Source organism: Seriola dumerili, unplaced genomic scaffold (assembly GCF_002260705.1).
Source record: "Seriola dumerili isolate Sdu_G_001 unplaced genomic scaffold, Sdu_1.0 BDQW01000531.1, whole genome shotgun sequence".
Classification (NCBI taxonomy): domain Eukaryota; kingdom Metazoa; phylum Chordata; class Actinopteri; order Carangiformes; family Carangidae; genus Seriola; species Seriola dumerili.
The window spans coordinates 470,044-481,230 of record NW_019174786.1 but is presented as its reverse complement, the minus strand read 5'-3'; the positions used below and the strand labels follow the sequence as shown (position 1 = coordinate 481,230).

Sequence of the window (11,187 nt, the reverse complement as noted above, 5' to 3'; positions counted from 1 at the left end):
GGATGTCAGGTGTTGAACAATTCTGACAACGAAAGTACCATTAAAATTGGGCAAAGGTTGCTCTTATTAAACTCTAAGGGGAACAGGGTGTCTTGGATGTCTTTACAAGTACAATGATTGTGTGTTGTGCCTGTACAGTTGTTGTGTATTTACAGTATGCACAGATGTCATGACAGTCTGTATTTTGTCTCTTAGTAAATAAAAACCACTGACTAATGTTTGAATTTGTAATTCAGGGCCTCATTTATATAAAAAATGCTCCGTGTCTTTATCTTTATCCCACTGTTCGATCATTTGAAATAAGTTGATTAAATTCTTTTTACATTCAGTGCTTTCTATAATGAGAAGACATTTTAACAGACTTTTTTTTTTACTTTTATTCCTTATCAAGACCCTTACTGTGCATAAATGAGGCCTGAAAATGTTTCCACCTCAGAATTCAAATGCTGCAACTTTGCGTCATATGGCATCACAAGTTCAGTCAAATCCTGTACGATGCATCGCTTAAAATCTCAAGGAAGCTCAACAGTGCTGATATTTCTGACTCATGTCTTAACTTCCTTGCTGCTCAAGGTTCCCTTATGAGCTGCAACCTCCACCTCCTGCTTTAATTCAGACCAAAACAGGCCTTCAAAGCAGAGGAAATATAGTTTCCTATGTTGGTGATCTAAGTCATCCTTATCTTGGCAATACATCATCGCATTACAATACACCGCCTGGTGAGGATGTTCATTCTCAATCATTTTGTGTGTAATTTAAGTTTGCCTTTTGCAGTCTACCTACCATACTGAGAGCCATTTTCACTGATATCTCTCAAACTTGTGTCTATTTTTGTGTGTAAAAATGTAAATGTACATATTGGTGGTGTGTGTGTGGCAAGAATAAAAAATATACATAAATGAAAAAGACTTTTCATGCCTCTTTTGTTCAGCTGTATCAAACATTTTAGATGAATCCACACAGAAAGACAAAGGTGAGGCATTTTTAGCATCAACATAATTTTTATTCTCCTCACAAACTAATCCACAGCATAGGCCAGTTTCACACAACTGTGTGAATTTAAGTGGGGTGTGGGGGCAGCATATAGGTGCATACACAGCAATCCCAAAAGTTAACACTGCTTCTCTGAACATACAAACAAACCTAACAATATCCATGTAAACTAAAGCCATTGTCAGACAGGACCATAGTCGGCAAGCCCCTTGTCTTCTTGCAACAGTAAAAATATGCAATCGGCACAAAAACAAATTACTCTTAACAAATTAAATTCACATGAAATGTTATAAAACATTATCCTACTGAGTGGACATGCTCAGTCTGTTTATGAAGCAGGAGTAAAGCACACAATGTGGTAAATGATTCAAGTGGCAGGAGGTTTTCCTGACACACAAAGCACATAAAACACGTCCTTTAGTTATTGTTTTCCCTTATAGGAACAGTTTGACATTTTGGGAAATATGCTTATTCACTTTCTGGCGAAGAGTTAATGTTAGATGATGAGATCGATGCCACTCTCATTTTCTTTCATTAAGGCTACGGCCAGTTAGCTTAGCACCTGAGCCGTTTGTTATCACAAAGATTGGAAACAGATTGTCTGGCTCCAATGGTGAGAAAATTCAACTATCAGCACCTCTGAAGCTCACTAGTTAACACATTATATCCTGCTTCTTTAATCCTTACAAAAGAAAAAATAAAAAGTTTAAAACATTAATTCCATGGCGGGTTACACAGCAGACCGTTTGTTGCCTGGTAACTGCCGAGAACCAAGAAACAGTCCAGCATATAATCCTCCCTAAAGCATCTGACGGTAGTTTTAAACTTTGTTTTTTGTATAGATCAAACGAACAAATTACAACGTGGTTATCTGTTAACTTCAGAAGTGCTGAAAGGATTTTTTGCGTTTGACAACAAGTATGTGCATTTCCCTAAAGTGTAAAACTAAACTTTTAAACACACTGTTGCACATCCTTCACAAATCTAACTGAGCTACATGGGAGCTTCACAAGAGAAAATAACTTTTGATATGTTGATGCAGTAGCTTCAGTAATTATACTACATGAGTGGGGGCGATTTGTAGAGAGCATGCATGAAGCAGAACAAGTAAACCTTAGTTTGTGTCACACTCTGAAGGCAAAGACTGCAATCCAAATGAGTTTCCCTAAAGCTACCATTATCTCTACTTCACTGTGGGTTAGTGGAACAAAGATAACATTTCTGCTTAAATGCTTTGGGAAACTTGGCCTTTCCTGCTTCAGAGCTTTAGATATAAACAGAAAAATCCATGTACATTTTCCATAGCAGCCAAATTACTTCTGGGTTGTGATTCTATAACCAACACTTGTTTAATTTTGAAAATAACTTTGCCATCTCCACCAGCCTAGCTTTAACATGTGGAGTGTCTCGCCATAACAGTGGGGGGAAATGTTTGCAAAGCCAACACATTCTTGGCTGAAAGGAAGAGGCTGCCACAAACAGAACCTGATCTAACTCTTTCTACCAATGGCTCTGTGTTGCCTACAGCGCCACCAGGTGGCTCCGCAACTGGTGGCTGTGTGTCTTCAGTGTATCCTCTTAGTGTAGGCATTGCAAAAGCTAAGGCATGTTTTGTAGTGATGGCTACAATGCAGGCTTTGAGTAGAGGCATCTGGGAGAGTGGAGCACCTGGCCTCCACGCAAAGCGAGTACCAGATGGAGAACAGAGCCTCCCTGGATTTTATAGTCTGCAGCTGTTTTCTCATCGTTCCTAAGAAAAGAGAGTAAAGGGATGCAGAGCAGAGGACATCAGGCAGCAGAAATGCCTCTTTTGAAAAACTGAACTTTACATATTGACAGCATGGATAATGACAGGACGTCACAATCACATAGCTTTCAGAAGCCGTGTCACCAAAAAAAACAAAAAACAAACATAAATTAGCATAAAATATAAAACATTCTTACAGACATAAAGATATGCAACTTTAATTTTCTTATTGTCAATTAATCCCTGGAGAATTTCAATTTTATTGTATCTTTCATGTATTTTATTATGTTTTATGTATCTTATACTTAAAGTCTGTGTGTTTTCTGTTTCAACTGGCTGCACAGCAAATTTGCCCCCCAGGGCACAATAAAGTTAATGTTGAACCGAAGTTAAATACTTTCCCACTTCCCTACTATGTCTGTGGCACTCACGCCAAACACATTTGTTCCTATCAAAGATGTAAATCTTGAAAACAGGACATAAATACATAGCTTCACTCTTAAGAATGGCTCAATAATTTCCAAAACAGCTGTTTAGTAGTTTTTAACAAATAAACTGTGCATTCATCTGGGACTATTTTGATTACCACAAACAGAGATAATACTTGTTAGTGGGATAATTCATTGTTGGTTTTTGGTCTTTTAACAGAACTTATTGACAATAAGAAAAATATACAGAATATCTCCAACTTTATGCTTTAATTAAGAAAGGGTTTCTTTATCTTACATCTGTTTTCCACTGTAGATCAACCTCTGCTGTTGGGGAGGAATCCCCTCTTTCTCCTCCACCCTTTCTTTAATCCGCTCCACCTGGATGGAAATGAATGCAAAACACTCAATGCTCCAACACACACTGGACAATGGATCATCGTATGTTATTATCAGCACAAAGCAAAAGAGAGGAAATAATAAATGATCATATACCTTATCTGTGGGCTCTATGTCGATCTCTATCTCCTTGCCAGTGAGCGTCTGTAATAAAGATACGTTTGTGTTATTGTTAAGAAATTTATGACAACAGATACAACTCAGTGACTCAGTAATAACAACTGTTCAAATGACTGGCTAACTGTTCAACCGGGCTAATCGTTATACTTGCTATGCCTTACCTTCACTTTTATCAGCATCTTTGTTGACTTGTTTTTCTAAAATTCACTGAAGCGGGATCAGTGGCGTTATTATATGTTAACAGAATCTATGATTTGACCAACTGCGGGTTGATAGATAATGTTAATGCGGTATTTTATGAAGAAACTCGATATTCCCTTCCAAAAAATTCAATGGGTGTTTCCTGTGTTTCTCGGCGATTCCCACCGCCCCTTTTTTCTGTGTGTCGACGGTTCCGCTTTAGTTGATTTCGGACTTAGCATCAGCTTCATGTACCGTCGAAAAAGCTAAGAAATTGTCCTAAAATGATCTTGCATTAGCGTGAGCAATGTACCAACAAAAACAAGCCGAAATATGTTTTTCTAAATACCTAAAAAATAATCCTTACGGCATCAGCACAACGTGTCGTAAAGCGAGTCTCGTATTTGTAGTTTTTGCCTACGTATTACTCACACGATGGAGACCTTAAAGAACTACAAGGCGGCCGTCAGTAGGTGTCCGCCCCCGTAAAACTTCCCGCGTAAACAGTGGGAAAGGAAAGGAAGCCGCAGCACAGACAAAAATCAATCATACTTTTTTAAAGGTAAATCTTGTCTTTTGCTAAAGCTATAAGATAACCCATTCTTTGACTAGCTGGTAACTTATGCTAAGGTAAAGGCCAGTTTGCAAGTAGATTCAATTATGAATATTTCAGCTGGTGTAACCTTGAATTTTGACGTGGGGGCTGAAGAAGCGACGCTGTTCTGATCTGTGTCGGTTTAGTGTAAATAGCATTAGCAGTAGCATTTCCAGCAGCGTGTAAGCTAGCTAAAATCGCCTTGTTACACTTAAACAGAGTAGTATCCACTGTTCTGGCTATTGTTGTCTTGTCTTTTGAATGCGAAAAATATATTTGCTTTCAATGGGCTTTCAGACCATACACCACGTTTGCTTGTAGTTATTGCCATTTAGTGAGTGTGTGTGTGTGTATGATTGTATGAAGGGGAGTTAGAGAAGGTGCAAAAATGACAAAAGATGCAGCACAAAGCAACCACCCTGACCTTTAACCTCCCTCCTTTTTTATTTTTACAGAGTCATATTCCAGGACAAACTGCTTCATTTCACATTGTTTGTCACACCATCTCCTGTTTCCAAAATGCCTCGCATTGAGAATGACATTAAGCTGGACTTCAAGGATGTGCTCCTCCGTCCAAAGCGAAGCACACTCAAGTCTCGGAGTGAGGTGGGTTTTTTTCCCCACATGAAACCTGTCTGATGTAAATATAGATGATTCCAGTTCCTGAACCTTTAGTCATCCTTGAGTAATCACAGTTCAGAGAGAAAATAAAATGTCAGCTCTTATTCACCTTGTAGCAGCTGGTTAGAGAATTCAAAGGAGTGACAAACCTGCATCTGTAAAATACAGACTCCTGCTGCTGTTCTGTGACTGTAGTAACACCTAGTGAATCATGATGAGAATAAATGGTTTCCTTAGTAGTTGAACAAATCTATTAAACTATCAAGTACACTAAGGTCTTGTTTTTCTTCTTCTCTATTTCAGGTGGACCTGATGAGGAGTTTCACCTTCAGGAACTCTAAAGGCAGCTACAGAGGGATCCCCATCATCGCTGCTAACATGGACACTGTGGGGACCTTTGAGATGGCCCTGGCCTTGCACCAGGTAGGCTATGCATGTGGGGTGTACATCAATCACTTATTATTCCACAAAGTGCTTCACAGAGCAGATGTTGAAGTGTCAGTTATTTGTTTAGTGGGAATGGAAAGTGACAAAAGTGACAAAACAAATAAGTCTACCTAAATTTAACGTAAGCTGCCAACACTATAATGCCTACAATTTTACACAGCAGGCTGATAAATGTTCTTTGTCTCCTCCACTAGTTCACTCTCTTCACCACGATTCATAAACATTACTCTATTGATGACTGGGTGGAGTTTGCAGCAAAGCATCCCGAATGCCTGCAGGTACTAAATTATTATGTACTCTTTTTATTTCAGAGAGTTTATTAATGGTGGTGTTGGTGACACAGCTCTCTCTCTCTCTTCTCTGTTTATCTCCCAGAGTTTAGCAGTCAGCACAGGGACCGGTGAAAATGACTTTGAGAGGATTTCAGCCATCGTGGAGGCGGTGCCACAGCTGCAATACATCTGTGTCGACGTGGCAAACGGCTACTCTGAACACTTTGTCCACTTTGTCAAAGACGTCAGGCAGAAGTTCCCCTCACACACTATAATGGTTTGTAGATGTCTGTTCGATGACTTTAAACTGCAGTTTGTGGGGTTGTAAAAAGGAATGGATGTTCACTAGTTAACAATTCTTGGATAAGTAATGAATAAAACATTTTTTATTATCATTTTTATTTTGCTCAGGCAGGAAATGTGGTGACTGGAGAGATGGTGGAAGAGCTCATCCTGGCTGGCGCTGACATCATCAAAGTAGGCATCGGACCAGGTGATCACAGCGTAACACTTACTAACACATTTCAATGTCAAGAGAGAACATCATCACTTCATCACCTCAAGAAGCTGTTAACCTTGAACTTTTGAATAGATCTCATTCTGTCACTTTCTTAACACAAAAAGTTCATGACTATTGACACATTAACATTATTAACTTGTGAGTGCATCACATCATATATAAGAACACATTCAATTTACAGAGCTGTATTTGAAAATAACTTTCTTGGAGTAACACATGGGTATCAGGTCAATTCAGACTGTTATATAAGTGGACTGTAGACTAGAAATCGTAAGCGTCATCCTTTTGCCCCCCTGTGTCTTCCTCTGCAGGCTCTGTGTGCACCACCCGCAAGAAGACAGGGGTGGGGTACCCCCAGCTTAGCGCTGTGATTGAGTGTGCAGATGCAGCCCATGGACTGGGCGGCCACATCATCTCTGTAAGTGATTCTCTTCTATAGTTATTCTATAATCAGAAGTTCTACACAGTTCTGCTTGTGCAGAATTATGTTAAAATAATAGTTTGACATTTTCAAAACTGGGCTTTTTGGACTGGACTATTTCTTGGCTGGTTGCAGTAACTTATTGGAGGCTTGTTGTCACCATGGCAACACGTGGAGACGCCAGGAAATTACTGCAACAGACCAAGAAAGAGTCTGATACATAGTTAACTGTAAAACAACAAATTGTCGTTTTCACACTTTGTTCTTTGTACAGTTTACACAACTTACAGCTGTAGCTGTTTCCCACTGTGTCCAGTGTTTAAGCTAAGATAAGAGACTGTACACATGCAGCATGATAGTCACTCTCATCACATGTTTGTTTTGTCTTTTCCCCTCTCTTCTCTCTCACACAGGATGGGGGATGTACTTGCCCAGGGGATGTCTCAAAGGCTTTTGGTTAGTTGTTGTTTTTCTTAAGCTGAACTCAAATTCCAGCCATAGCAAGAATTATTTCTGTTAAAACTTTGTTTGGCTCTTTAAATGCGACTCTCAGGTGCTGGAGCAGACTTCGTGATGCTGGGTGGTATGCTGGCAGGTCACTCAGAGAGTGGGGGCGAGATCATTGAGAAAAACGGCAAGAAATACAAGCTGTTCTATGGAATGAGCTCCGACACAGCGATGAAGAAACATGCAGGCGGTGTGGCTGAGTACAGGTCAGAGTCACAGAAGTGTCTTTCTTCTATGTTGATGGGTGTTTTCCTGTCAGTACTGATCACTAAACACACAGTGTGCATTGATGATTGTTATGAACACTGTCTCCTGAGGATAATGCTTGTATGTTGTGTTTGTTTTTTTATTTCCATCCAGAGCATCAGAGGGGAAGACAGTTGAAGTTCCTTACAAAGGTCCGGTGGACGTGACAATACGAGACGTCCTGGGCGGGGTCCGCTCCACCTGCACCTATGTTGGGGCAGCAAAGCTGAAGGAGCTGAGCCGCAGGACCACCTTCATCAGGGTCACCCAGCAGCTCAACACTGTCTTTGGCAATGACAGCTGAATGTGCTGATCCTGCTTCAGATCGAAGGATAAGTCTGCATCACTGCCTGTCTGACTCCCTACAAGCTGTTTGTGCATTAACCATGTGTACACACAAGTGAACAGACGTATATATTAATACTTAAATACTGTCCTTTTTATCCTTATTTTTAACACGAGGAGACATTTTCTTCAAGTTGTAATTTCAATGCAATTGTAGTATATTAAGCACACAGACTCCGAGTCGCTTTACGCTCTGAATGTTAATTTTTTCTTACAATTCCCAGAGTGTTTCAGGTCTCAGTGTCTCTACACAGTAAGATCTAAACTGCAGCAGTAACTCTTCAGCTCCCTGCGTGTCTGCTGTCTCATCATTCCAATGCAAGGTCCTTAGTTGTTCTTTTTACATGTATGCACATAAGTGTCTGTCTATAAACAGTATCTACAACATGTCTCTGCTCTGTGCTGAGATACTGTCTTTGTCACCCACATATAAAACTATAGCAAATTATTTAGAAAGCCTAAATAGGTATGTGATTGCTGTGGCTAATTGGGAAACTAAACTGTTTTTAAAAATGCAATCATTCCCTCACTCGTGATGTTTTGCACTTTAATGATTTGAGAGCCTAATATTTAGTTTCTGTTATTGTCTCATGGAAATGTTTTGACACTATTTCACCTACTGCTGCATATGTATCTTGCATAATTAAATTTTTTTTAATAGCAGGTGAATTAGATTTAGGAGAATTTCTATATGAACCGGTGGACGCTGAATGCGAGTACAGTATGAGGGCGCGTGCAGTATGTAGTAATTGAAGACTAAATTCATAGCAGAAGTGTTATTCATTATAATGTGCCACTTTTCTGTTCTCTGGTTCTAGCTTCTCCTGATGCATACCATACATGTTTGTGTGAGCCCACTGAATTTATGATTCATAGCCTTTAAAGCAAGTGGTCATTCCTTGAATTAGCCTTGGAAGTTTTGCACCGTAAGTATTGGGTATGGTGTCACCTCACACAGCATCGGGTCTGAAGTAAATCCATTTCAAGCTGTTCTTACATGATCCATGTTGTTTCATTTTGTATTGTCACATTGGTGCGGAAATGATGTTTTTATGTTGGCAAAACATAAAATTAAACCTTTTATCCAGTCAATAAAAACATTCCACATTTTAAAATTTTACTGGCTTTATTATTGATTGGATCATTCACAATGTGTATATGATACAAGAGCCACAGATTTCTTTGTTGCATTTCTGACTAAAGACCAAAGCGCTGGAAGAGCCTGTATATTTGAGAGCAATGACGCGTTCACCACCAGTAGATGGAGACAAACAACTTGAACTGGCAGGCAGAAAAAAGTTGAAGCATTAGAGTTAAATCATAATATAACACATATATATATATGTGTGTATAAACATAACATTGTTGTGTACATTAGCAAGCAACACTACAAACAAACTAATTAACTCATGGGCTTATTACTGATACTTGCACTGACAGCACTATATTTTCATTAGACATCAACTTAACACTAATCAGTAAGATTTATACTCATGCATTTCTTAGCTTTGTGTAATGATTAGCAATGATCAGTGAGGTCCCACCAATTACAGAAGCTCACAAACCACCTCTGTGATGAACCGGCCACCAATAATTTCTCCACAGGAACATTTAGGCCTCTGAGATTGCTGGGACATTGATTGCTTGTATCTATTGACATCCCAGTGATGACTGTTCCCACAGCGGCACCTCCATTGCTGATTGGACCAATCTCCGCTATTTTGGGCATTTTCTGGTCCCAGTTGAACAAAGGGGGATAGGTTCCACTTGTTAAGACACATCTTAATTGTGAGTATTTCTTCCCTCTGGTGCTGTCCGGTTCTTCTGAAGAACGACAGGGAGGAAGAAAGAAAGCTCCAAAACACTTCCACCATTTCAGGTCGTGGTACGGCCTCATCTCCATTTACCCCCTGATGTGTGATTAATGCAGTGGAAACCCTGTGTTGTTTCTCTGTTTTGGTCTTTTCACTTGTCTGCATCCCAAAAGCTTTTGAATTGGTTGATGCATCATGATTATCATCATACTCTGTCGTGAGAGAGCTGAGCTGGTTATCTTTGCAGCAAAGACCGTAGACAGGTCCACCCTTCAAGTTCTGTGCAGACTTTTTGTCACAGAAACCGATGATCCAATCAGACTCTTTGGGAAGACTGACCAGCCACCTCTGATAGTTAGGAATCGATTGGGTGCTACGGATGAGGAGAGTGGCAGCGCATTGCCCCATCCAACTGTTGTAGAAAACCTTCTTGTTGTCTTTAGACAGTGAAATGCTGGGGCCAAACATCTGCGGCTCAAAGATCAGGTCTGAACCAGTGGTGAAGAGCTCCTGGTGGTTTTCTGGATCGACCAGAGTCAACAGAGCTCCCCAGAAATGGCCTGCTTGTTTCACCATTTTTTCACCATTCTGTCTGATCTCCTGGACTAGTTTGTCACGATCGTTGCCAGGCTCCAGCCCTTTTCTCAGATCCACAGCCTTGGCCTTCTCCACATCCTGGTGTACCTGTGAATACATCTGCAGGAATCTGAAGGTATCCTTCTCGTTCTGCGCTGCTAGCATGCTGCTCTTGCTGGTTTTGATGGCCACCATACGAGCAGAGACTGAACTTTGGATGCTGGTCAGTGAAATATCACGCAGGTTAGTCACAGCCTCAATAAGACGCACACTAGAACAACCCAGCTTCTCTCTTTCACTCTTCTCCCACTTTTCCAGACTCACATTCTCGTCATCAGTTTTCACCAGTAAGGCCTTCTTCTCACCTTCAAGCTTTTCCATGAGATCTTTGTGGGCGGTGGAGAAGGTCTTCATATTGTGTAAGCGGTGCTGGTCTTCAATGGCACAGGAAACACAAACACAGGTCATGTCATCCAAGCAGTAGTACTCCAGGAGTTTTCCATGTTGGGGGCATTTAGTGGTGCCACATAAAGCCATAGGTTCAGTCAGAGGATGAGTTTGTAGTAACACAGGTGTGGTCAGGTGGGCCTGCAGGTGCTGGACACACATGGAGATCTCACATTTCATGCAGGTCTTCCGTGCTGGTTTCCTGTCCTCTATACACATGTCGCAGAGGATTACTTGTTGCACGTCCTTTTGTTGATTGTCAGACATGTTTTCAAAAAGAGGAAATCCTGATTTGAATTTACTTGAAAAAGCGTTGAAGAAAGTCCACAGGATCCTAATTCTTGCTCTTTGGTTGACTGTGTCTGACTGAAAATGAAGTCTGATTTGGCTAAATTCAGCTGTTCACCCGTTTCTGATCTCTCAGTCTTTTGTCTGAACACTTGGCCACAGCAGCACTGCTCAACAGTTTCGTTTTCTGGTAAGTAAGTCAAGCATTCACAGAGTGGACT

General features: G+C 40.5%; 2 protein-coding genes across 3 annotated transcripts; one reads left to right on the top strand and one right to left on the bottom strand.

Moving 5' to 3' along the window:
- Positions 1-981: 981 nt before the first annotated feature.
- Positions 982-4,197, bottom strand: LOC111235685 (NEDD8-like). Its single transcript, XM_022764214.1, has 4 exons — positions 3,849-4,197; positions 3,664-3,711; positions 3,467-3,549; positions 982-2,743 (listed from the first exon to the last, which is right to left on the bottom strand). Exons 1-4 carry the CDS (start codon positions 3,864-3,866, stop codon positions 2,617-2,619), a joined length of 276 nt encoding a protein of 91 aa, XP_022619935.1. The 5' UTR covers positions 3,867-4,197; the 3' UTR covers positions 982-2,616.
- Positions 4,198-4,375: 178 nt separating this feature from the next.
- On the top strand, positions 4,376-8,922 carry gmpr2 (guanosine monophosphate reductase 2). Of its 2 annotated transcripts, none has more exons than XM_022764213.1 (10): positions 4,376-4,429; positions 4,918-5,068; positions 5,387-5,506; positions 5,725-5,808; positions 5,906-6,079; positions 6,214-6,295; positions 6,634-6,740; positions 7,157-7,199; positions 7,297-7,456; positions 7,611-8,922. In XM_022764213.1, exons 2-10 carry the CDS (start codon positions 4,982-4,984, stop codon positions 7,798-7,800), a joined length of 1,047 nt encoding a protein of 348 aa, XP_022619934.1. In that variant the 5' UTR covers positions 4,376-4,429; positions 4,918-4,981; the 3' UTR covers positions 7,801-8,922. The 2 variants fall into 2 exon arrangements, with proteins under 2 accessions (XP_022619934.1, XP_022619933.1); XM_022764212.1 differs by lacking the exon at positions 4,376-4,429 and adding an exon at positions 4,436-4,497.
- The last annotated feature ends 2,265 nt before the right edge of the window (positions 8,923-11,187 follow it).